At 42.3% G+C, this 26716-nt stretch overlaps 1 protein-coding gene across 4 annotated transcripts in view; it reads left to right on the top strand.

The window, feature by feature from the left end:
* The window catches only part of ltbp1 (latent transforming growth factor beta binding protein 1), a 208150-nt gene that overhangs the window by 153614 nt on the left and 27820 nt on the right, over window positions 1–26716 (top strand). For 3 of the 4 annotated variants that reach the window (XM_037542090.1, XM_037542089.1, XM_037542088.1), the window contains 7 exons: window positions 1871–1993; window positions 2678–2803; window positions 4087–4215; window positions 8413–8535; window positions 8669–8800; window positions 10808–10933; window positions 24101–24238. In XM_037542090.1, the coding sequence (XP_037397987.1) occupies window positions 1871–1993; window positions 2678–2803; window positions 4087–4215; window positions 8413–8535; window positions 8669–8800; window positions 10808–10933; window positions 24101–24238 (897 nt within the window). The remainder of the gene's footprint in view (window positions 1–1870; window positions 1994–2677; window positions 2804–4086; window positions 4216–8412; window positions 8536–8668; window positions 8801–10807; window positions 10934–24100; window positions 24239–26716) is intronic. The other variant, XM_037542091.1, reaches the window with a different exon arrangement.

Genomic DNA, 26716 nt, shown 5'->3' with positions numbered 1-26716 from the left:
GAGAGACATTTTTCTGTCTCGAAGCAGCGACGAATTCGTAGGAAAGTCACGTCTCAGACTGACTCGTTCGATTAAGCCCGAAGTTCCATCTTGCGATCCTGAAGTGCACTGGCGATGCTCGCAGTGTCTGGGCATAAATCACTGGGAAATATCTGGCAAGTTCTCACTCTCTATCAGTGGTTGTTTCTGGCCTGCTGAATCAATAGATGGTATTTGGAATTCTGTACAGGAGCGTGTTTGTAGGATATTTTAGGGGCTCATATCCTACAGTTTTCTTGTATTTTCCTTTATTTCCCCTCAGAGGGCCATTTATGATATTTGTATAGTTTTATGTACAGAAACAGACATGATTAATCTTTCCTGGCCGTTTTCCAATTTCCCCAAGGCTGTTTTTGTTACTATGCCTTAAAGACTGACATATGTAAATGAGCTTTGTTCCCAGTGGCCCTGCAATGTGCCTCAAAAAGCAGCCTGGACTGAAAACCTTCTTATCACTTCAGTATGACTACACTCTTCTTCAAGGGTTCTTCAGTAAAGGGAATGGTTCTGTTTAGAAGCATGAGCTCCATGTGGAACCATTTCATGCTTAAATGATTCTTCGCAGGGTGAAATGGTGAACCATTTCATCATGGAAGGAACCCTTTAATCATGCAGTTCTTTTGGTTCTATATAGGACCATTTTCTATAGAACCCTTGAAGAACCATTTTTTAAGACTGCATGGTAAAATGGTTAATCAGATTATGTGTTTTAATGAATGTGTTTTAAATGGTTATTTGTTTTTATAGAACCTCTTTAAAATGGTTCTGTATAGCAACAAAAAGGGTTCTTCTATTGTTCCAAGCTTGACATTGTAACAATAAAATGTGGTGCTATATAGAGTCATTTTCAGAAAGGAGCCATATAGAACCACATGCAACACATTCCACATCAATCTGAAGAACTATTTAAGCATAAAGTGGGTCTATATAGAACTCAGGGTTCTAAATAGAACCATGTCCTTTACTAAAGAACCCTTGATGAACAATCTTTTTTATGAGTGTTGACTGAACAGGTGGATATTCATAACATTTATAACGTTGTCCATCTTATCAGCTCCACTTACTGTATAGCTGCACTCTGTAGTTCTACAGTTACAGACTGTAGTCCATCTGTTTCTCTGATACTCTGTTACCCTGTTCTTCAGTGCTCAGGACCCCCATGGACCCTCACAGAACAGGTACTGTTTGAGTGGTGGGTCATTCTCAGCACTGCAGTAACACTGACGTGGTGGTGGTGTGTTAGTGTGTGTTGCGCTGGTCTGAGTGGATCAGACACAGCAGTGCTGCTGGAGTACCTAAATAGTACCTGCTCTGTGAGGGTCCATGGGGGTCCTGACCACTGAAGAACAGGGTAACAGAGTATCAGAGAAACAGATGGACTACAGTCTGTAACTGTAGAACTACAGAGTGCAGCTACAGTAAGTGGAGCTGATAAAGTGGCATCACAGAAACAGAATTGAAAACAGGCAGCTTTTACATCTTAGTGTGTTTTGAAACTTTAGCAGTGCAGCTGCCATATGGCCTCTTTCAGCATGCGGAGGTATATTTGTGCAGCGTATGTGTCAGTATATTTTGTAGTAATCATAAAACACGGCAGCAGCCTGAGGCGATCGCTGTTTTGTAGCTTGATGAAGGCTCATAGTGAGGAGTGAGTTATGATGCTCTGAGTTTGAAATGTGTTAGTGAGACTGCACTGAATAGCAGTAGTGCTCTAATATTACGGCAGACGCATATCGAGCCAGAAGGAAAATAACAAGGAGAAAACGACGTGAATCTAACAGTATGGGTGTGTGTGTGTGTGTGTGTGTGTTTGTATTTGTGTGTGTTGCAGATATTGACGAGTGTCAGGATGAAAGTGTGTGCACAAGGGGTCACTGTCAGAACACAGAGGGGTCATTCATCTGCAGCTGTGAGACTGGCTTCAGGTTGGCTTCATCATGGGAGCAATGTGACGGTACAGAGCCTCACATCACACACGACATACGGACAGTCATATCACACACGCAATACACAGTGAACAGTAGAGGTCTTTAAATCTGAATCCAGCTTCCAGGTAGGAATGATACGGACAGTGTAGCCACCAGCCGTCAAACATACACATCCTGATCACCAACATGTGGAATAAACACAAACACAGGTCAAACACATAAACCAGAGGTCACTAATAGGTGGACTGCGGTCCGAGTCCAGACACAGACACAGCTACTCAGCCAATCAGATTTGTGCATTACGATGAGCACTGAGACTCTGGGTGACGCCACACAGGGGAGGGACGAGGAGAGAAACAGCAGTCAGAGAGGAAAGTGAGTCAGAGGGAAGTTATTCCACATGACGTGATCTAAAAAGAGAAAACTGACAGTAAATGTTGTTGAAATCTGACTGAACTGGACTTTATTTGATCTGATATTCAGTTGTCGACTGTATAAGATGCTGATATTCCTACTTGGCTACTTCAGTAAACAGTATATGGCACTGAGTCACGATGCAGGTTAGACATTATGATGTTCTGGACCTTCACTTGAGGATGTTTTCTCTAACTGGCCCTTATTGAATTTTATTTAAATACCCCTGACATAAACAAACACATATATAAGACTGTATGTATGTGCTACAGATCGTCTGTGTTGTTCCTTTTTAGATGTCGATGAATGTCAGGAGTTGTCTGGGCTGTGCGATGGTGTGGGTCAGTGTGTTAACAACATGGGCTCGTACCACTGCCTCTGCCCACCAGGGTACCGGCAAGTCAACGGCACCAGCTGCCAAGGTAAGATTTTACACACCTGCACTTGGCATTAAATTAGATTTTGTCCTTATATGCATTTAAAATGCATATTTGTAACTGCATGTCATTTGATCTTGCTATCCTGATCTTGAGGCAGTCAACAGAAAAGGCAAAATACTGTTTGTAATACTAATATTGAAACCTTGAGTATCACTCAATACTGATCCAATATATTTTCTTTTAAAACTACTAAGTGTTAAATTGAACTATTTTTAGCAAAGCACTTAATTTAAGATGATTGTGTAAAAGTAGGCTATCATGCTCAAATTACTCAAATATTCTACTACTTTTACTCTATTAAGTAGTCACACAGAGTCATGCAGTGTAAATGTTTGCTATTTTAGGTTAGATTTAATTGGATTGGGGTCATTTTCATACCCACAGATATCTGATCAAGCATTTCCAGCTGAAAATGGCTCAATACTGATATGCCATTTCTTTGTAAAGCACGCATTCTGATTGGATTTTTCAAGCTCAACCGTGTTCAAGGTCTAACGTCCATGTGCTCCATCCACAGATTTCAAATTTGTTTCCATCTTTCTCATTAAACAAGTTGTGTATAGGCGTCTGCATGCATATTCAAATGTAAACTTACAAACGCGAATGTTGAAGCAAAGCATACATAACCTGCCGTCTTTTGTCTTCTCTGTAGCTCAAAATGCCTGGAATGCTCTCTATTACAATTGCAAAATGCTTTGATTGACCGTAGCCCCTTTGTACAGGCCTTCTAGTGGCCATTTTTCTGGCAATTTTTAATTAACATAATCAGAATATATATTCTCTGTAGCTCTGCTGTCAGATTAATTAGGACACTGCTGACTCTTTGTGTGTGTAATGTTGTGACTGGGTGTTGAGCTGTTAGCGAGCAATGAGGATAAAAGGAGAGGGGTGAAAATAATCACACCAAAGACAGCTGCAATGCCACATCTGTAGCTTTCATCATAATAAATAATTGCCACAATAAAAAAACAGCAATAAAATTACTTGAATAAAGGTCGGAATGCTTGCTTAGAATGTTAACATTTAGTTTGCTTTATATGTTTCCATCCAAATGTATTCTGTCAACATTACAGAAGAGCAAAAATGTTTAGTTTAAATCAGGGACCCCCTCATGGACCCCCCTCAAAACATGTTACTATGGGTATATAAGCTGCGTTTGAAAAGAGCAAGTGTCTTGACCGGATGGTGATCTGATCACTACAACATGGTTACGGTTACCAGCTGTTAGTCCCAAGTAAACAGAGCTCATCCCACTGTCTGTGCAGATGTGGATGAGTGCGTGGAGGAGAGCCACTTGCGAGTGCACGGCGGAGAATGTGTGAACACAGAGGGCTCGTTTCACTTCATCTGTGAGCCTGGATATGTGTGGACGCAAGACCCTCCTGGCTGCGAAGGTAGGTACACACACATCACAGAAATCCAAAAGAGATAAACAGCCTACCACTTCATTGTTGCAAGTGTCTAAATCTAAACCTTTACAAGTGATTTAAATGGTAATAGAAATAAAAAATAGTGATTAAAACACTGATTGTTTCATTCCCTTTCCGGTGTTGGTCATGGCTGTTTGACCAGTTCAAACAATTTGAGCCGTAGCGCATCAACAGTGAAATCCTGGCCATGTGACACAATTTCCCGGTTTCTGTGAAAGACATTAGACAGATGATTTAGAAATGTAGAAATTTAGATGGTAACTATCAAGAAAGTATACAGCTTTGCAAGAACTTCTACACTACGTTTGATCCGACCTAAAGGAAATCTCTTTCAATACACAGGATGCCAAGTTCACAAACAACAGTGCCAAAGTGCACGACCAACCATTCTCTGTTATCAAGGGTCTTGGATTTTGTGGCATGTAATGTAGCCTATGTAATTTTAGTGATTTTTTAAAATGTTTTTTTTTAGTATAAATAAGTGTTTCGTGAATATCACTTTTAGTGAAAAGTTTTTATTTTGGTGCATCACTGATTAGACGATTATTGTTCAGTTTTGAGAAACCCAAGTTTGAGTGAATATTCAAAAGCCTTGTTAACACAGACATTAGTAAAAAAATAAGATGTTATTGGAAAAGCTCACACTCACATGTATGTTTGATGCTCCACAAGCCATATCAACGTGCAGGATTCATCACTACTAAGTGTCCCATGACCTCATTACTTACAAATTAAGCCTTAGGTATAATGCTACCACCTGACCTATAGAACAGTAACCTTGAATTTCAGACATTTACACTGTACAGATCTGTACATTTCCATGTAAATCAGTGAGCCAACACATTATGACCACTCACAGATAGGGCAAATACTTTTGATTATCTTGCAACACTGGTGTGTTTCAAGGGTTTTTTGTCGTTTACATGGTGGATGCAGGAGAAATGGGCAGGCATGTACACCTGAGTGATTTTGACAAGGGCCAAAATTGTTATAGCAAGACAACTGGAGCACAGCATCTCAGAAATAGCAAGGCTGGTAGGGTGCTTTCGGTCAGCAGTGGTGAGTACCTACTGACTGGTCTGTGGAAGGACAAGCCACAACCCGGCGAAAGAGTGTTAGCCATCCAAGACTCACTGATGTGCAAGGGCAATGAAGGCTGCTCGAACCAATAGAAGGACTCATTTGGCACAGCGCAGAGAAATTTTGATGATGGTTACAGGAGAAATATGTCACAACACACAATGCAACGTCCTGCCGCATACAGCTGTGTAGCTGTACACTGGTCAGAGTGCCAATGCTAACCTCTGTCCACTATCAAAAACACCTACATTGGACATTGGAACAGGATCTTGAAACAATAGTAGAAGGTCACTTGGTCTGATAAGTCCCATTTTCTTTTACATGACATGGACGACTGTGTACATGTTGTGCTGTTTCCCTGGGGAAGTGATGGCACCAGAGTACACTGTGGGAAGAAGTCAAGCTGGCAGAGGGAGTGTGATGCTCTGGGCTAATGTGCTGGAAAACCCTGCGTCCAGGAATTCATGTGGATGTCAATTTCACCCACACCTACCTTAACATTATGGGCCAGGTACACCACTTCATGGAAATGGTATTCCTCAATCTTTCAGCAAGATAATGGCCCCTGCCAAGCTGCACTCATTGATCAGTGTAATGAAACGTTGCGCTGACCTCCAAATTCCCCACATCTTAACCTGATCAAGGGATGTCCTGAAACAAGAATTACAGTCCTCTGTGTCTCCACGTTGCAACTTACAGGTTAAATGATCTGCCGCAAATGTCTTGGTGCAACACAAGGCACCTCACCTTCACCTTCAGTCTTGTAGAGTCTATGCCTCAGCCCGTCAGAGCCTTTTTGCCAGCACACAGAGGATCAGCAGCGTATTAGGCAGGTGGTCATAATGTTTAGGCTTATCGGTGTATTGTCCTCTGTAGATGTGGCCCTTAATGTGTCACAGAATGAGTTGCTTGTGTCAGAATAGTCAGTGTTTTTTTTTTTTTTGTCGCATGCTCACATGAAAATGCTCACTCTGCTGTGAGAAATTCAAAAGGCTGGAACTCAAATGCACACAAACACATAAATGTAGCAATATTTGGCAAGCAGATATGGCCGTAGTTTTGCATTGTGCTTCTGATGCATATCTTTTTGTTCACATGTAATCTGATTCGGCAGAAAAGCCACATTCCCTGCTTCCATGTTTCCTCTCATCAGAGGGAGAGAAAGTAAAAGACAGAGAGCATAAAGGTGTGTGGTGGGGGGAGGGAGTCCTAATGTCTTTCACATTCAGACTGCTGCAGTTTTTCCTCCAGTTGGGAGGGAGCCCTGCCAGTGTGTGCTGTGCCAGAGTTGTTTGAAATGCCCTTTTCCTTCAGTAAAAAGAAAGAAGGAAGCTTTTCAGCTGACTGTCTAGACAAGGAGGAATATTTTAAACTGAGTGCTGACTTGCTCCAGCCCAGTGGACAGCTCCACATCACTGTATGTGTGTCTGTGTGCGTTTACATTTCTTTGAGTGTTTGTGTCTGTGGGTGTGTTTATATCTGTGCGCCATTTTTTAAGTGTGTGTGTGTCTTTAGTTGTTGTAAACATGTCTCACTTCTGAAAGTTGCGGATAAAGGCATCAATAGATTGCAGTGGGATAAAATAGCCTTTACTGTGCAAATTCTACACCTCGCAACCTGGCCAAACCCTGCTATTGTGGTGTGAAATCCCAGCTCACAGCCTGGTCAAACCCCACTGTCCTGGTGTGAAGTCCCCAACTCGCTGCCTGGTCAAACCCCACTGTCGTGGTGTGAAGTCCCCAACTCGCTGCCTGATCAAACCCCACTGTCATGGTGTGATGTCCCCAACTCACTGCCTGATCAAAATCCACTGTCATGGTGTGAAGTCCCCAACTCGCTGCCTGATCAAAATCCACTGTCGTGGTGTGAAGTCCCCAACTCGCTGCCTGGTCAAACCCCACTGTCATGGTGTGAAGTCTCCAACTCGCTGCCTGATCAAAATCCACTGTCTTGGTGTGAAGTCCCCAACTCGCTGCCTGATCAAAATCCACTGTCGTGGTGTGAAGTCCCCAACTCGCTGCCTGATCAAAATCCACTGTCGTGGTGTGAAGTCCCCACCTCGCTGCCTGATCAAAATCCACTGTCGTGGTGTGAAGTCCCCACCTCGCTGCCTGATCAAAATCCACTGTCGTGGTGTGAAGTCCCCAACTCGCTGCCTGATCAAAATCCACTATCGTGGTGTGATGTCCCCAACTCGCTGCCTGATCAAAATCCACTGTCGTGGTGTAAAGTCCCCAACTCGCTGCCTGATCAAAATCCACTGTCGTGGTGTGAAGTCCCCACCTCGCTGCCTGATCAAAATCCACTGTCGTGGTGTGAAGTCCCCACCTCGCTGCCTGATCAAAATCCACTGTCGTGGTGTGAAGTCCCCAACTCGCTGCCTGATCAAAATCCACTGTCCTGGTGTGAAGTCCCCAACTCGCTGCCTGATCAAAATCCACTGTCGTGGTGTGAAGTCCCCAACTCGCTGCCTGATCAAAATCCACTGTCGTGGTGTGATGTCCCCACCTCGCTGCCTGATCAAAATCCACTGTCGTGGTGTGAAGTCCCCAACTCGCTGCCTGATCAAAATCCACTATCGTGGTGTGAAGTCCCCAACTTGCTGCCTGATCAAAATCCACTATCGTGGTGTGAAGTCCCCAACTCGCTGCCTGATCAAAATCCACTGTCGTGGTGTGAAGTCCCCAACTCGCTGCCTGATCAAAATCCACTGTCGTGGTGTGAAGTCCCCAACTCGCTGCCTGATCAAAATCCACTATCGTGGTGTGATGTCCCCAACTCGCTGCCTGATCAAAATCCACTGTCGTGGTGTGAAGTCCCCAACTCGCTGCCTGATCAAAATCCACTGTCGTGGTATGAAGTCCCCAATTCACAGCCTGGTTAAGCCCCACTGTCTCAAACTCTGCTTTCACACTGTTGAGTCTCTTGGCTCTTGGATCAAGTTTACACTTGATCATGGAAAACTTCCGAGGACACCCCAAATAGATTTGTTCAGTACCATAAATTTGACTTTTGATACTGAGTCCTAATCATGCATTTCACATTAGTTTAAGCGATTTCTTTTTGCCTACTTTTTCACAGATGTTGATGAATGCTCCAACAGCGGTAAATGTTTCAACGGCACTTGCATAAATACAGAAGGCTCGTTTCAGTGCCAATGTGATGGAGGCTATCGCCTGGAGCCGGCCAGTCATGCCTGCCAGGGTAAAAAGAAAAGAACCCAATTTGATTACTTTCGTTACCATATCCTAGCAACTGTTTGGTGATTGGTTTACTGCTGATTGGTTTGTGTGTAGCAAGCAGTTCATGCTGATTGGCTGCTTGTGCCGTTTGCCAGATATCGATGAATGTGCTGAGTTTGGGCAGAGCATTTGTGGGGCGTGGCAGTGCAAGAACACACCTGGATCCTACAAGTGTGTGGTACCCTGCCCAGCAGGCCACACCCGAAACACACACGGATCGTGTGTGGGTGAGTCAACATGACCACCATGTAGTATCATTATCTTCTGTCATGCTGTGTTGGTCTTTCTGCTGTGTATGTTAAAGGGCTGTCCCCAACTAAAGCCATTCTTCAGGTGTTTAAAAAGAGTTTAAACATTTTTTGCAGCTTAAATGGAAAATTTTATTTAATTATACACTATGGGCAATATTCATAAAACACACCTGATTTAGTGTTAGGAGCATCACTGAAACACATCTGCTTGTTCATAAACAAGGATTACTGCCACCTTTAATGTGTGATATGTGGCACTGCTAATTTGTCTGTCTGAGGAGTGGTACCACACTACACACCACCAAACGAAAAAAAAACTCTAAATTTATCTTTGTAAACATTCTTTATTTATGTATTCTTTACTTTTATATATTTAAGCGTGTTTAAATGTCAATCCTTGTTACTTTCACTTGAGTGTATTTTTGAACAAAAGTCTGATAAAGTACCCATACTTTTGTTTAAGCAAAGTTTCCACACTTGGTTATAATAAATCATATTAATATTCAGTATATTCTGTGTACATTGTTTGGCCAAAATAAAATCTGTGACTTTCAAAGTTTTGAACTTTTTAAAAAGGCTTTCAAATAAAAAATGAATCATACCAAAATAATCAAATTGTACCAAATCATGATGAAATTGTAGGGTGTATATAATTTCTTGAAGGATTGATTATTATATGGCCCCTTCATTTTAACTGTAGTTCAGTTTTAACAAACAAATAAATAATAATTGTAGATGGCCAAAAATCTATGATTGGTTAGTCATCTCGTTGAGTTAGAGGGTGCAGCCCTAGTCTGTCGAAGGGGCGTCGTCCCAAGCATGTGATGTTATTGTGCATCTTTTTAAGCTTTGGGCCTTTTAGAGTTAAATCAGTGTAGCTTGGTCCAGAAGCTTCAGTCTACTGCTTCAGTTCAGTGCTTCAGTCCATTTGCTTCAATCCAGCTGCTTCAGTTCAGTGCTTCAGATCGGTGCCTTGGTTCATGTTTCAGTCCAGTGCTTCAATCCAGTGCTGCAGTCCAGCTGCTTAATTTCTTTCTGGATCAATAAAGTATCTATCTATCTAATCCAGTGCTTGAGTTCAGTGCTTCAGTCCAGTGTTTGAGTTCAGTGCTTTAATTAATGTTTCAGTATGTGCTTCGGGTTGGTGCTTCATTCCAGCTGCTTCAGTCTGTCATTGTGCCTGTTGGTGTACAATTTATGCAGGACTTTCTTCAATCATCCATTCATGCACTATCCTGACATTTCATCTGATCATTCTCTTGCAATCAGCCTCCTCATTGGTTAAACCTTCTTTGTATAATAAAAGCATATTGCATGGAGTTTTTAAACACTGTGTCCACTCACTGTCCACTATTAGACACTCCAACCTTGTCGGTCCACCTTGTAGATGTAAAGTCAGAGACGACAGCTCATCTGCTGCTGCACAGTTTGTGTTGGTCATCCTCTAGTCCTTCATCACTGGTCACAGGACACTGTTGGCTGGATATTTTTGGTTGGTGGACTATTCTCAGTCCAGCACTGACATTGAGGTGTTTAAAATCTCGCACTGCTGTGTCTGATCCACTCGGACCAGTGCAACACACACACATCACCACCACATCAGTGTTACTGCAGTGCTGAGAATGACCCACCACCCAAATAGTACCTGCTCTGTGAGGGTCCATGGGGGTCCTGACCACTGAAGGACAGAGTAAAAGGGGGCTAACACAGTATCAGAGAAACAGATGGACTACAGTCTGTAACTGTAGAACTACAAAGTGCAGCTATACAGTAAGTGGAGCTGATAAGATGGACAATGAGCATAGAAACAAGGAGGTGGTCAGAATGTTATGCCTGATCAGTGTAAATCTCTGTTCTTTGTCTTTTTCGTGTTGATTTTTACAAAGTTTCCACACTTTTGGCCTGTAGTGAAGGTCTTCATTTCCACTTATAGAGCACAGAGGAATGCAAATGTGAGTTAATACATTCTCTCCTTTCCTCTAGATGTGGACGAGTGTGCTCTAAACAGGAGTGTGTGTCGAGGGCATGGGGTGTGTCACAACACAGTGGGCTCATTCGTGTGCCAGTGTGACCCAGGCTACCAGGACACTGATGGTCAGGGCTGTGTGGGTGAGTGATGTTGGAAGCACCGTGTCACTATAATTACACCACTGACCTTCTGAGTATTATAAGAGCAGCATTTCTATTATTATTATTATTATTATTATGTGCACATACACATTATAATAACACCGACCTTGTACTTCCACTTTATGAGGGCCACCTACCTTATAGGTCTATTATATAGATGTTCCATTGCGGACTGCGGCCCCTCTATTGCTGCACAGTTTGTCAGCTCCGCCTGTGTCATTCATCATAAAATTTATTCCGTAGTGTGTAGTGTAATTGTTACTGTGTTACTGTTACACAACTATTCCACCAATTTTTCAAAATTTCTGTAAAGTTCAGATGTTGAAATGTGAACACTTGTTGAGAGTGATTTGATGTGAAATGGTTCATTGTAGGAAATGATTTCTGATTTCTGATTACTGATTTCTTTACAGTAGTGGCAACGGGAACCAAGGGAATAGCCAAATATAGCCATTTTATTTACCAAAGCCCCCAGTGAACCTACATGTGTCTTCTATGTATTTCTATGAAATAATGATAAAGGTAAAGTAGTCATAAATCTAAAAAATAAGTTTTCTCTGGGGACTATTTGGCCTTACAATGCCTTGTGTGTACCCCTTCACCATGAATGAATAAAATAAGAAAACCTGTGTGCCATGCACCCGTCCATTGGGCTTCGATGACAGCCACGAAGATGGGACAGAGGCTTATTGCTCCACCACCCCGTCACTGACCCCACAACTCGGCCACCTGGGTCAAACATAAGGAGTAGTCTAGCAGCCTTGAAGCAGAACAAGGGCGGGACCTGGGCAGCGGATCTTCATGCCTTTTGCAGCTGTCGTTGTCAACCCCACTCTCTTGTCGACTCACGTCCTACTCCCACCATTACTTGTGTCCCTCAGTGGTGTTTGGGTGATTCAGGCCCTGTCTTCCTGCCGGCTCTTGCGGCTGTCATCGGGGCCCGGGGGACGGGTGCATGGCACAGTTGTGTTTTAGGCTAAAATATTATCCCAAAACTGTCATTAAACAATGTCTCAGACATCCGGCGCCATATTCAGAACTCAGTCAGGTAATAGTTTCCTGTGAGGCAGCTTTCAGAGATATTAAATATTTCGGATGTCTGTTTTTTTTTTGTTTATTTTTGTCCTCACTGTCAACAATTCTGACTGTCAGGTTCTCCAGAATTGAGCATTTCACATCAAACCTTTCTGAATGACTTTGTTTACCTTAACAATATAATTATGCAGAAATTTCCTTTTTAAGTATATGTAATTACACTTACATACAATGTACGGTATCCATTCTTCATTTATTTCATTTCTGGTCAAGGTTAGTCATTTTCATTAGGAAACATATATTAAGAGTATATTACACAGAACTCTGAACACTACATTTAAAAGATTTTTTGCAGTGTTTCGAATGTCCAACCTTCGCCTTTAATATAGCTTCCATTCTTTTCAGGACGCTCATGTTCAGTTTGTTAAAGAAATCTGCAGGTATTTTTTTCCACACACCCAAAATTCAGTCTTAGAAGTTGGTTACATTGTCTGCATCTCACGATCCGAGTAATCCCAAACACATTCTGTGATGTTGAGGTCTGGACTCTAAGGTGGTCAGTCCACTGTGCTGAGAACACCATCAGCTTGAAGGAAATAAAGCAATGTCTTAGTCTTTTGTACAGTACTTTAAATCTGTTTAATTATGCAACCATGTAATTAATTATCTAATGTAAAATGAATGTAGAGTGATAACTACTTAGACAGAATGGAACTCTGAAACTACAATCTCTTCTGTATGTGGGGCTCATTTGGGGCAGGTAGTGGAGGCCGTTGTTTTAAAGGAAGTCCAACTCTGCACTAGAAACACACAGGGCTCTTTTTCATGCACTTTCCTTGCAGGCAATGTTAAAAAAAGAAGGTAGATGCCTCGCCAGGTCCGTGATTGATGGGGCCGTTTATTTTCGTCCAATGCGAAGGTGTACCGCATGCGCTTGCTAATGTTTTAAACATCCTCGGCCTGGACCTGCCCAGCCTGCAAGAGCAGGAGGAGGGCGAATGCGCCAAGGCTTAGAGCACTCACACACACGCATGCATACTCTACCAATAATGAGGCCACAATGTAGCCACATGTTCCTCTCTGTTGCCCTTCACCGAAAAAGGAAGAGTGAAAAAGTTCACTTTGGTTATTCCTATTTCTTGCCTGGAGTGTGTTAAGTTAACAGGGTAATTCTCGTAGTATGTTCACATTTAGGTCATTTGGCTGATGCTCTGGATAAGAGCGACGTACAATTTGATCATTTTATACAGGTAGGTGAAGGTACTGTGTAATGACTTTAACAGGGGGGTGGAGGAAAGATGTTGGGAGCAGGTGTGAAGACAGAGGGCTTTTATTGCAATGCAGAAAAACTCGGCTTTTCAGCCCACAAAATAAGACAAGGCTCGCTGGGACTTTTCAGCCCTTTCTTTTCTCTTTTTCTAGTTTAGTTCCGCTCCGTCAGATCGGCTTAGCTCTGCTCTGCTCTCACGCCTTCACTGGTCTCCTTCTCTCTCGGCGCTCTGCCGCCTACTGAAGGAAGAGATGGCTATAAGTAAACTGGCAGGAACAAGGCACGGGTGAAAAACATCTACCGGCTTCTCCATCCCGTATTCGATGCTTGGCCACGCCCCCTTCTCCACATAGTGTTAGGAGTCTTGCCCAAGGACTCTTATTGGTATAGGGTAGAGTGCTTACCCAGGCAGGGATTGAACCCCAGTCTACAGTGTTATCCACTACACTAACCAACCAGCTAAACTATTTTTTAGGTAACAGATATGAAGGTATATTTTATGTATATATCTATATATTTTGCATATTGTAGTTTTAGACTGACTTTCAGTATTTCAGTATCTCAAATTTACATTTACACTTACATTTACAGCAGACGCTTAGCAGACGCTCTTGTCCAGCGTGACTTACAAGAAGTGCTTTGTCCATCTAGAGAAAGTATCTTTGCTAGTTACCAATAGGTTAGAGAGAAAGACAGTCCTGAGCTCAGATACTGATAGAAACAAAAAGTCCCTGTTGATAGTCAGAGAAAAAGGAACACAGAGCAGTGCACACACACACACACACACACACACACACACACACACACATCTTTTAAGCCACTTCTCCTTCTGGGTTGTGGGGGGTGCTGGAGTCTATCCCAGCTGTCAGAGCAATACAATACAGTACAGTACAATACATAAGTGCAGTAAAATACATTACAATCAATACTTAGTTAAGTGCTCATTTAAATGCTGTATAAAGAGATGAGTCTTCAGTCTGCATTTTAAGACGGCAAGAGACTCTGCTGTACAGCCAGCCAGTGGGAGTTCGTTCCACCACCTGGGTGCCAGAACAGAGAAAAGTTGTAGACTGTACGAGACGAGAGGACTTATTATATTATGTACCAATCAGGTGGTAATGTTTCCATTATGAAGTTGACTCCTTGACTCATTTAGAATTTTAAATAATTCCCCGTTAGTGAGCTGTCTTTTTATTTTGACCATAGTGAGCAATTAGTAAGAGCGGCTTTGTTGTACACAGCACGGGAGAGAAAATGCAAGTGAGTGCTTTCTGTGTTTCTTGCAGGCTTTTTTCAGCACTAATCATTTTTGTTTTGTCTCTTTTTTTCCCTCCCCTTTTTGTTTTGTCTCCTTTTTTGAGGGAGAAGTTAGGAAAGTGAAAGGCTATGCCCTTCAACCCCAGGCCTCCAACATAATATTATGAATAAAAAAAGAAATCTTTTAATACTGGCTAAACAGTGTCTCTAATAACTGTTTTAAGTCTAAGTTCTCAAAAGATAAGTTTGTGGAAGAGGGGAAAAGGCTTCTTCTTTATTTCATCAGCAGAGTCCCAGCTGTGCAGTGTTCCAAACAACCGTTTATAGACCATTTATCTGGGGTAATTTGATGTCCTCGCGCCTTACTTCTCAGATTTTGATATTAGCTCATTCTCTAATAGGTATATCTCTTCGTCCATCAATTTGGCCGTTGCATGTTGCACTTACTCCTAAAAACTGGTTTCAGATGGTTTTTACCAGTCTGCTTTACCCTTCAAGGTCAACTTGTACCTCTCTTCTCTGGGTCAGTAAGTACACACAGACCTGTCTTTGAACCCAGGGGCATTCCAGTGTATAGAACCTCCTGTGCAGACAGACTAAGGCCGACCCTTTGTGAGAGAATTGATGTTCTCTGTTAGCCAATACTGCCTATTTGGCTATTGATTACAATATCTAATCTATTTCATAACTGATGGTGGAAATATTTATTCAAAATCTCTGTCAGAAGTTCACAGAACTTTCAGAGAATTTGAAGAATTAGATCATTGAGATGTTAAAGTAATTCAGAGTGGTTTGATGTGAAATGCTCTGTTCTAGAGAAAAAGTCAGAATTGTACACAGTAGTGATGGTAGGAACCAGACGTCTGAAGCATTTCTATATCTCTACAATGCCTTGCCTGATGTCTGGGACATGTTTTCCAGTAATTTGGCAATAATCTTTCAACCTAAAGTGGATATATGGAGGTTGTTGTAAGGCAAAATAGTCCCCAGTGAAAATACATTATTTCAGATTCGCCATTATAAACATTATATTGTTGCTGTCGGAAGAAATCCTTGTATCTCCATTTTTGGCATTTTTCAGTTTTTGACATAATTTGGAAGTATCTGTTACTCTTTACATTGTTTGTAAATTTTGTGATGAGTGGCCTAAAAGAAATGACCCAAAATGACACGGGAAAAATTCTGGTTCCATTGACTTACATTGAAAGTGCAGTATGTTTTTTCCTTCTCCTGTAAAGTCACTATTTTGGAGATACGAGGTTTTGTTCCGACAGCAGCGATATATAAAACACAGAAGATGAAAGTTCACTGGTTGTTTTGGACAGTAAATAAAAATGCTATATTGTGACCACTGGTTTCTATGACCACCATTGTAAGGAAACATGAGTCAGTAAGTTTCTTGACAATTGAACTATTTCACCGCACCACTCTGAATGGCTTTGTTTACATCTCAACAACTGAGATGTAAAAGATCTTAAGAATCCAGTTTTGACATTTGGAATTCTCGTTTAGCTTCATCTTTATATTCTTCCCTCTTTGTTATTACTGTACTGTGCTGAGAAGGCCAGAGTGTCATGGCTGTTACTGCTGCCTGTATTATGTTGATGTTGCTTCTGGACTTTCTCCTTAGGTGGAATGAGGTTCAGGACGTTGGTCCAAGAGATGATCAGCTATGACATTTCCAGCCAAACTACTAAGCAATCACTCTGATATTCTGATATCTATCCCAGATAGAGAGAGAGAGAGAGAGAGTGAGAGAGAGAGCGAGAGATGGTCTGAGTGAAAGAGGAGAAGGCTAGGACTGAGAAAGCTGCTTTCAGGTAATCAGGCACAGAATGGTACGTGCACTCAGAGGCCGTATTGGAGGGTCGTTTGTCTTAGTGGTTTGTGTAACTGGTCCCATGCAATCTCCATCAGTCCTAATTTCCCGCAGCAGAAAGTCCTGTCACAACTCAGAGCGCTCACTCCTGAGGTTCATACTACACTTTCTACAAGAAGCCAAAACACACACACACACACACACACACACACACACACACACACACACACACACAAACCTGCACCATTTGCAGTTCTGGTGTAATCAACGCAAATGAAGGTTTAACCCTCTCTTTATTCATCCCTCCCTCTCTCTTTCCCTCACCGTTCCATCTCCACTCACATTCTCATATCTTTTATCTCCATCTCCATTTCCATCTCCATCCACTCCATCCAAACCTCTCTGTCTTTTGTCTTAGCTTAGTTTTCATCAAGCTTCTCACTTAAACAGCCCATATCTCTTATTTTTCTTGCAATTTCTTTCATTGAGGTCCATCTTTTGTGCAGTTTTTTGATATAACAAATTTGGTCATAGTTCATTCTTTTATGACCATTTTCTGACCACTTTTTATCTATGTTATATAAGATAAACGTGCTCTGTTCTTGTGGATGCCCCATATTGTGCTTCATTCAGAAAACTCTCAAAGGTGAAACACTCCTTATAACTTCAGTTTGAATGGGCGGAGCTAAACTGCTGTAGGCTGAATAGGTGGCTATATGTAAGGCTTTGTTCCTATTGCAGGGAAAGTGGCCAAATCCGATCTTTTACTTCATATGTGACAGATGTGTCTGTGTATCAGTGTGAACTGCAAAAAACACTGAATCTGACATCCGATATGCGTCAGTGTGACTGTCTGAACAGCCAGCATCTGCATAAACTGCAAAAACATTCTGCACCCAAAAATTAGAAGGCACTTATCGCAACCGCTCCATGTTCAAAGAGATTTTGTAGGAAAACAAGGCTCCAGATTCAAAGAACAGTTAAAAGTTTGAAAAATGGTTCTGGGAGATGGAGTCTGAGTGAGACTCTGTTTGTGAGGGAAGCTCAACAGTCATGTGATCATATGATCTCCCAGTGGATTCTGGGAGATGTAGTCGGATGCGTGAGACTTGGCCTTAATTTTTATCTTTAAAAACACTGCGGCAAAAGGTGTAAAGAGTGATAGGTTGTTACTTTGAATTGTTGATGTCAGATGTCTGAAAGTTTCAGGGAAAATTCTTTGGTTTCAGTTGTGCTTAACTACCAAAACAGAAGATAGAGAGGTGCGTGTTTACCATTTTATGGCTTGGTGAATATCTGGGAAATCATACACAGTACTGTATAAAGAGAGCAGCAATCATTTAGTTAATTTCCAGTCCAAATGGCCAAGTATGAGTTATTCATTTTTCAGCATGAAGAAAAAAGCATATACTTACCAGAAAATTTCACAGGAGCCCCAACAAGTACATAAAATATCACATTATTCAGTATTAAGTGTTTCCAGTTTTTCAAAGCAATCTGTTCAGATATTTTTCCACATTTCCAAAGTTCAGTGTAAGAAGTTGGTTACATGTTCCTGCTTCTTGTGATCCAAACACATTCAGTGATGAGGTCTAGACATTGGAGTGGTCAATTCATTGTTCTGAGAACACCAGCGTCTCCTTTTCTCAGGGAGGTTCTTCTTGATCAGCTACACGTCCTTTCAGACCCACGGCGCTGAGTGGTGGTGTGGATATTTTCAGATATGAAGCAGCTTGATTTTCTCCTCCCTCTGAAAGATGACATCTTTAAGTGCTGTTTACCTGATGGGGGCAGTTTTTGTGTATCCGGTCTTCCAGGTGGTTGTTAGGAGTCCCATTTTTGCCAATTTTGGAAACTTGTGTTTTTCCTTTGACCGTTTCTATCCTTTTTGCAAGTGGAGTATCTTTTATATAATTTCCTCAAAGAAAATGAAAAACTTGTACTTGAGATCTTTCAAACTTTGATAATTTTGGATAATTATTCAAACTTTTTGGATTGTGAGGGCCCAAAGTGCGGTGTTTACGGTGGGCCAAGGACGTAAAAGACGAAACAATTTACAAATCAATAAAGTGGTAGGCAGGTAGGTTTTAAAAATGTATTTTAAGGCAGTATTTTGTTTCTCAAATACAATAACACAATTTTTAGAAAGAAAATACAAAAGTAATGAGTTATATATTGTATAAAATATGTTTGGTTAAGCGGGTGGGATTAGGGTAATATTCTGGTGTTACCCTGGGCTAACTTTGGCCTGAGTAAAGCATTTAACCCCTTAAAATCCCAGACTTAATGCATTCTAAGGCTTATTCTTAAGCTATAGATATACACCATAAAGGTTTGGACCTACTGGCCATTTAAAACAGTAAATGTTGAGAGCTTTTCTACCTTTCAGTCTCTCTCAGTGTCTCCTGCATTTCCAGCTCTCCCTCCATTCTTCCTCTCCTTCTCTGGTTACTCAGACAGAGGAAAAGCTCAAGCCTGGAGCTATACTTCAGACAGAATACCGGACTATGAATGAATACTATATGCCCAGCAAAATCAGCTCCACAAGTTCTGCTATAATTTCACGTCTCTCCTCTCTTCTCCTCCTTTCCTTTTGGAATCTGTCCACGGGAGCTCTCCTGCTTCCAGATACAGCCTATTTTTTACTTTCCACTATTCTAAGGTCTGGATTATTGAGAGGGGAGAAATGAAGAGGTTAAGGCCATTAATGAGTTCAGCTCGCTTTATAGTATGGAAGAAAGTACTAAACAATAGACAGCAGGCTGTGAGGGGACCTTTTAAACTATTTACTCTTGTGCACACATAACTGAGGGGAAAAAAGCAACCCATTAGAGGGCAATTTCACTGATAATTTAATGGTTAAGATATCATTCGGAGTTGTTTGGTGTGAAATGCTCTGTTCTAGACAAACTAGAAGTCAGAATTGTTCATAGTGGTGGTGAAAATGCAGTATTGATGGAAGTTATCACACAAAACGGTTATGAATTCACTGCCTGATGTTTGTGACTTTGTTTTACAATAGTTTTGAGAGAAGGTTTTGGCTTATATCATATTTTTAATTCATGCATGGTGAAGAGGTACATGCAGGGAGTTATAAGGCAACAACCATTCCCCCAGAAAAACTCATTTTTTCATGCTTAGCTCTATTTTACCATTATCGACATTACATGCTCTATTTTGCCAAAAGTATTCAATCATCTTCCTTCACTGTATATGAAATTGAGTGAGATCCCGTTCTTAATCCATAGGGTTTAGTATGATGTCAGCCCACCCTTTGCAGCTATAACAGCTTCAACTCTTCTGGGAAGGCCAGTCAAGTTCTTCCACATCAAACTTACTCATCCATGTCTGTATGGACCTGCTTTGTGCACTGGTGGGCAGTCGTGTTGGAACAGGAAGGGGCCGTCCCCAAAGTGAGTCCAGTGGCGGCGCTTTACACCACTGCATTCCACGCTCTGCATTGCGCTTGGTGATGTAAGGCTTGGATGCAGCTGCTCGGCCATGGAAACCCATTCCATGAAGCTCTCTACGCTGTTCTTGAGCTGATCTGAAGGCCACATGAAGTTTGGAGGTCTGTAGTGATTGACTCTGCAGAAAGTTGGTGACCTCTGCTCTCTATGCCCCTCAGCATCCGCTGACCCCGCTCTGTTATTTTACGTGGCTGACCACTTCGTGGCTGAGTTGCTGTCGTTCCCAATCGCTTCCACTTTGTTATAATCCCACTGACAGTGGACTGTGGAATATTTAGTAGTGAGGAAATTTCACGACTGGACTTGCTGCACAGGTGGCGTCCGATCACGGTACCACGCTGGAATTCACTGAGCTCCTGAGAGCGACCCATTCTTTCACTAATGTCTGTAGAAGCAGTCTGCAGGACTAGGGGCTCGGCTTTATACACCTGTGGCCATGGAAGTGACTGGAACACCTGAATTCAGTGATCTGGATGGGGGAGTGAATACGTTTGGCAATATAGTGTATACATACAGTACATACAACAGAAAAGTGGGTGATGGAAAACCTGTAGAATTTGATAAAAACAGAAGCACCAATCCATCCATTGTTTTCAACAGACTATGACTATATTTGCAAAGTAGACATTTAATGAAGTCTGGTTCCTACATAACCATCAGCTTAATCCTATTAAAAACATGAAGATAAGTGAAGGAAAACCTTTAAAATTTGGTAAAAATCATAAGCCAACTCACCCCACCAATCTTCCCCTCTTCTTTTCAGGAGAGTAAGACTATTTCCAAAGTAGATACTTAGCAAACCTTCATCCTTAGATACCTGTCATTGTCCATCGAGCTAGCATATAATGTAGTGGACAACACCTCTGCCTTTCACACTACAGGCTGGGGTTCGATCCCCTGCCGGGGCAAGCAGATACCAATAAGAGACCCACATTCAACTGCCTATTTATAGTGATAAAGTCATAAATTGTCTGCTGTAGGTGTCTCATTAGCTTGGGCTTCTTTGAGTACCACCATACTTCAGAAACTCCTATTCCACAGGTTATGATAGCGATTTTATTGACACATCGATTCACACTGGATTAGTATAACCTGGTATTATATGTATGGCTCATTTAATAGAAGGTGGAAAACTGATGCAGTAGTCGTGGAACATTATGACGGGACTGAAATTCGGCACTTCGAAACTCTGATAAAAATTGCATTACCCTACCTTTTCACATAAAACTAATATTGTCTGTATTGGGCTTTTTCACGACATACGCAAAGTAGACATTTAGTGACATTTAGTGTTTATTATTTAGGATCTATACCAATACAAATTCAGCTTTTTGTCTATTTATTAAGGTCATTGTTTAAGATAATTCAATGTATTCATTTGCTCAGTTGACTGATGCAGATGCGGATGATTGAACTAAGTAATAATAACAAATGATCAGAAGTTTGTGTGTATTTTAATTGGTCCCAAATGCTGTGCTGTGTTATTTGAGCATGCTGTTTAGTCATGTCCAGTTTCACCCACTAGTTAAGACTCCCCCAGTCGCATGAATACCACCAGCGCTAATGCAACATGCTTGGAGGAGAGTGCTAATTAGAACTGTAAGCTGTAATGTGAGGTGGCTTTATTGGTTGGTAAGGCTGGCTGGTGAAATCCATATCCACATGTTAGGAAGTGACAGAAACCCCGATGCTTGCGGATGAGAGGTGAGGTGGTTTAATAGTAAATCAAGCAACCAAAGCCAAAAATGGACAAAACACAAAAGAGTAGTCAGAGTTCAGGCCAGATCGAGGAGGCCAGTGCATGACACCATAGATGAGTCCTGTTACTACAACGAAGCTGCTTAGCACACCAAAATTCTGTGAAATGAACTTCATTTTGAGAATATGAAAGCTTGTAAAATTGACATTCTCTGCCATGAAGCCACAGCGAAGGCAACATGAGGTGTGGACCTTGAGACGTGACAGTCATTAGGTTGACATACACTTTGTAACTCAGTGTGTGTCACGTTGACATAATGCAGATAATATGGTGTAACTTGCTAACCCAGCCTGAGTTTAGGTTGACAATTTCTAAGGTTTAAGTTATGTTACATTTTTTAAATGCTTTACTGAACAACACGCAACGTCCAGACAAAGAAACTGGTCATTTAATGAGTCAGAGCAAAAGAGGTGCAGCTATAGGTTCCTGTCACCACCACTGTAAAGAAATCGAAGTCAGCAGTGAACCATTTCACACAACACTCTGGATATCTTTTTTTTTATATTTGTGCCATTAAACCATGCAGGAATTTTGAAAACGTGGTGGAATTTCCTTCTTTAAATCCTCTTTTATGGCATCCTTCTAAGGCCTGCTGTATATATATATCAAATCTTATGATGCTGCCTTTTCTGCCTTTTACATTGTTCCTTTGGCCCGGACTGTTCTTTTTTAGCTTTTTACTGCTCCCGGACTGCAGAGCACCCATGCTGTTGAGAGGGCCTTTATGTGAAGTAGAGTCCAGGCTGCTCGTGGAGCCAGACACACACACATACATACACACGCTCCAGTTCTCCCCTTAACACTTTCAGCCTCATTGACAAGCTGGCCCACCCTTATTGAGAGGGACCGGGCGTGCATGCATATAGAGAGTGTCTGCCTTACTGGACGGCTCCACCGGCGCTGCGGAGTCTATTTCACATTAAGGCTCTCCTCACGGCTTGATTTATCGTAGGCTTTTGTATGGGAATGCTCAGGGATGATTGATAAAGGCAGGCAGAATGAGAGTTGCAGACGTGGACAGCATTGGGAAGAGGAAAAGAGAGGTTTTGGTCGAGTTGTTTTAGAGAGAGAAAGAGAGAGAGAGGCACAGAGCAAAGACTGGTTCGGAGAATGCGATGGTATATAACAGGAAGCATGTGCTAGCTTTTCACAGTTGTCTTTGTCATAGTTTCTAAAGGTGTCAAATGTAATTTGCAGTGCTAGTTTTTTGACATATATTTGTCTCCAGAGGCAAAAAAAGTAATTGACAGTACTTGATGAGATGTCATCAAGTGACAAATGCTAGGGATGGTTCTAATTCGCATGCCTTTTGTACTGCAAATTCTACTTTAGTTCAGGTTGTCGGATTCTCTATTTAAAGTGTCGCCTTTCAGGCTGATATCAGTGGGAAATTATCGCATATTGGAGGGAAAAAGCACATTGACATAACCACGCGATAAATATGCCAGTTGCCTTGATAGATTACGCCCGGTGTCAGGCATCTATTTACAAAGTTGCGTTTAAAAACACCTCATAATGTTGTGTGGTTTTGGCGGCGGCATGAAGCCACACTAACGGTTGGCATGGTGACAATGGTGTCGGCAAAAATGGGTGATGAGGGAAGAGCTTTAGGGGTGTATGTTGTTTGTTTAAGGTGGAAAAAGGCCGGAAAACACTATACTCTTTGTTGTATAACACTGGGTTTACTCGGAATTCAGCAGATGTCTATGGGTCCCCAAACAATCAATATTCGGGTTATTCCTCTACTGCAATGTCAAAAGTTGGGAAAATTGAACGCTTGCAGAACATCCCGCTTTTTTTTGTGGCTTGGGGTGGCAGAATTTTTCATCATGGCTCCATTGAAAACAATCGAATATCCAACTTGCTGCTGTCTGTTGGCCACAAACCTGAATGCAGCATTACTATTAATTGTCATGACATAAGTCATAATGCTTGATGTCATTACTAGGGTTGGGCAATATCATGGTAATACGGTATGCCTGTTTTTATGATTCTGGCATGTAAAAATGCCATTTTAAAGTTATAAGGAAAAAATTTGAGCCTCAGGAAAACTAAGTATGAAAGTGGCTCAGTGACAGCTAAGACAGCTATACGCACCACAGAACATGTTCAGTTTTGGCTTTCACTCTAACGCCAGTCGCTTGACTCAGCACTCTCAGATGTCCTCTAAACAGGTGTCATTTTAGCATCAATTAGCAGAAACTGAACTTCGGCTGTGTGGCACATTTGACCAGCTCTAACTACTCTCTCTTTTGCCTTTTCTGTCACTCCAACACCGGTCACCTAAAAATGACACCTCCTCTAAGCGTGTCATTTTAACATCAGTTGTTGGTTCTGTAACCAAGCCTGCTCTGTGGTGGGAGGCATGTTTGGCCTGCTAACTAAGCTCTCATTAGCATCGCAAATACCCTAGAGCCCCAGACACCACAGAGCTGGTTTTTCCGTCACTCCAACTCCAGTCACTCGTCTTTTGCTCTCTCAGACATTAGATTTTATCATCTAAACTGACAAAATGCTTTTATCTTTGTTCCTACAGATCTGAATGAGTGCGAGCTCCTGAGCGACGTTTGCGGTGAGGCAGTGTGTGAGAATGTGCCCGGCTCATTCCTGTGTGTGTGTCCAGAGGGTCTCGAGTTCAACCGGATGACGGCCAAGTGCTTACCTGCACCTAAAGGTAATGCTTTCAGAGGAAAACTCAGTGATTTTGCTTGCTAATGCTGATATATGAATTTCTGAATGGGGCAGTTAGCATGAGATCCAGTTAACTGATCCCTAGTTTCTTTCATTAGCTATATTAGCATTTCTGAGCAACTCCTCACTTAGCCAGTCTACATTTCAGTTCTGGTCCAGCTTCACATGTGTAAGACAGATTATAGAATAGAATATGCCAGTTAGAATCAGTTAGAATATGACCAAAATTTGGACTTACCTAGCAGTCTGCAAGAAATGGACTAGAAACATCTGCTCTAATCTTCTTAAACACTGTGGCCTGCGCCCGTCACCTGGTCCCTGATGATGGTCACCAGAGCCGGAGGGAAGGCAGGTGCCGAACTCCGAGCCCAGACAAGACCTCACAAAGATGGCAGGGAGAGGATGAAGCCTGTGAGGGATTTGATGACAGCAAGCCCTGCCTTCTGGGCACTGCCTCTGGTCACGTGGTGACACTACTTTAATTTCACTCCTGGAGGACAAGCCAGAGAGCAGGGTGGTGACGGAGGAGGAGGAACAAGCTCTCAAAGTCATCACTGTGGCCCAGGGGATGGGTGCATGCCACAAACACATACGTTCTATATTCTCTTAGAAGGCTCAAATAGGCTTGAGCAGACTCAGATAGGCTTGAGCAGACTCAGATAGGCTTGAGCAGACTCAGATAGGCTTGAGCAGACTCAAATAGGCTTGAGCAGACTCAGATAGGCTTGAGCAGACTCAGATAGGCTTGAGCAGACTCAGATAGGCTTGAGCAGTCTCAGATAGGCTTGAGCAGACTCAGATAGGCTTGAGCAGACTCAGATAGGCTTGAGCAGACTCAGATAGGCTTGAGCAGTCTCAGATAGGCTTGAGCAGACTCAGATAGGCTTGAGCAGTCTCAGATAGGCTTGAGCAGTCTCAGATAGGCTTGAGCAGACTCAGATAGGCTTGAGCAGACTCAGATAGGCTTGAGCAGACTCAGATAGGCTTGAGCAGACTCAGATAGGCTTGAGCAGTCTCAGATAGGCTTGAGCAGACTCAGATAGGCTTGAGCAGACTCAGATAGGCTTGAGCAGTCTCAGATAGGCTTGAGCAGACTCAAATAGCCTTGAGCAGACTCAGATTTTCGACAAGAAGCTATTAAAACTCAATTTATGAAACCTATAACAAAATCTACCAAACCATAGCAAGTTAGCTTGCATCTTTCTGATCAGAAAGCATATTTATTAACCACAGGCACAGCAGTAAATGTTGTTTTACCACACAACCTGCCATACGGGTTACTGTCAACGATGGCCGGGGGTCCATGATTGGACGTTGTCATCAAATGTTTATATGTTATCTCGCCGGTGCATTTGTTCAAATTTTCATTGCTTTAACAGCCGTTATGATGATGAAACACCTAACAGAGCCACATTCCCACCTTTGTAAACATGCTTAAGAGGAACTGCACCCCACTGCTGTAGACACCGGGTGGTCCAGTTCCAGTTGATAGGAGGTCTTAGAACAAATGATAAGGTTCTGTTCTGCAAGCACGCCGCACCATACAAATCCAAACCAAAGCATTGCTTGACTGAAACGATCTTTGGTTCAAAATATCATTTTAATTTTAAGTATTCTGCCACAGCCCCAAGTACCTTCTCCCATATCCAATCAAATGGACCCTTTTATCAGGTGCATCTCTGTTCACGTGTTGTCAAACAATCTGGCTGCAATCTCTAAATGTCCTTGTGTTGCCGTCGCCCCATTACAGTCCTTTTCGGGGAACAGACTTTCGTTAATGTATCAGGACATTAGCGTGCCGTAGTCGGGGTGCCTCTCATTGCCCCAGTCTGATAGCAGTGCAGAGAAGAACAGGCTTGATGAATGAGGGCTGCATTAGAGGAGGCACAGCAGAAATGGGATCTACTTTCAGGGGACTACTGGGCCCTGGCCTTAGAGCCCCCAGGCACATTATGGACAAAGTACTGTAGTAATGAAGTAAGTCCCATGCTGCGCTATACAAGCAGTAGTGGAGACGGGGACCGTGAGGCCTGCCGGAACTTACATTCGCTTACATAGCTTAGGTCACGGACTCTGTTTTTACTGGAATTTTTAGTGTTCTTACCACATTTTGCCATAAGCATATTACAAGCCCTACCTGTCAAAAGTTTGGGGGCGGGGGCATCTCGCCTTAATGAGAAATGAGAATTTTCTTGTAGAGTAAGTAAGGAAATGTTCTTTTTGGTCCTCTTATTCTCTTTTGTCTGTAAAGCACTTTAAATCACAACTACTCGAAGGAATTGACAGAATTCAGAATCATTAGCCAACTGTGTCCGCATTTAACCCCTCCGTGCAGTGAGACACCCACATACGTGCACACTCGGGGGTAGTGAACACATTTGCCCAGGGGTTGTGTGCCTTGCTCAAGGGCATTACAGTTACATACTGTCAGCCGAGGGGATCCAACCGGCGACCTTCTGTC

This window comes from Pygocentrus nattereri, chromosome 10, assembly GCF_015220715.1.
Source record: "Pygocentrus nattereri isolate fPygNat1 chromosome 10, fPygNat1.pri, whole genome shotgun sequence".
Classification (NCBI taxonomy): domain Eukaryota; kingdom Metazoa; phylum Chordata; class Actinopteri; order Characiformes; family Serrasalmidae; genus Pygocentrus; species Pygocentrus nattereri.
Note: the sequence above shows the minus strand (reverse complement) of the source record. Positions and strands in the feature narration are given on the sequence as shown.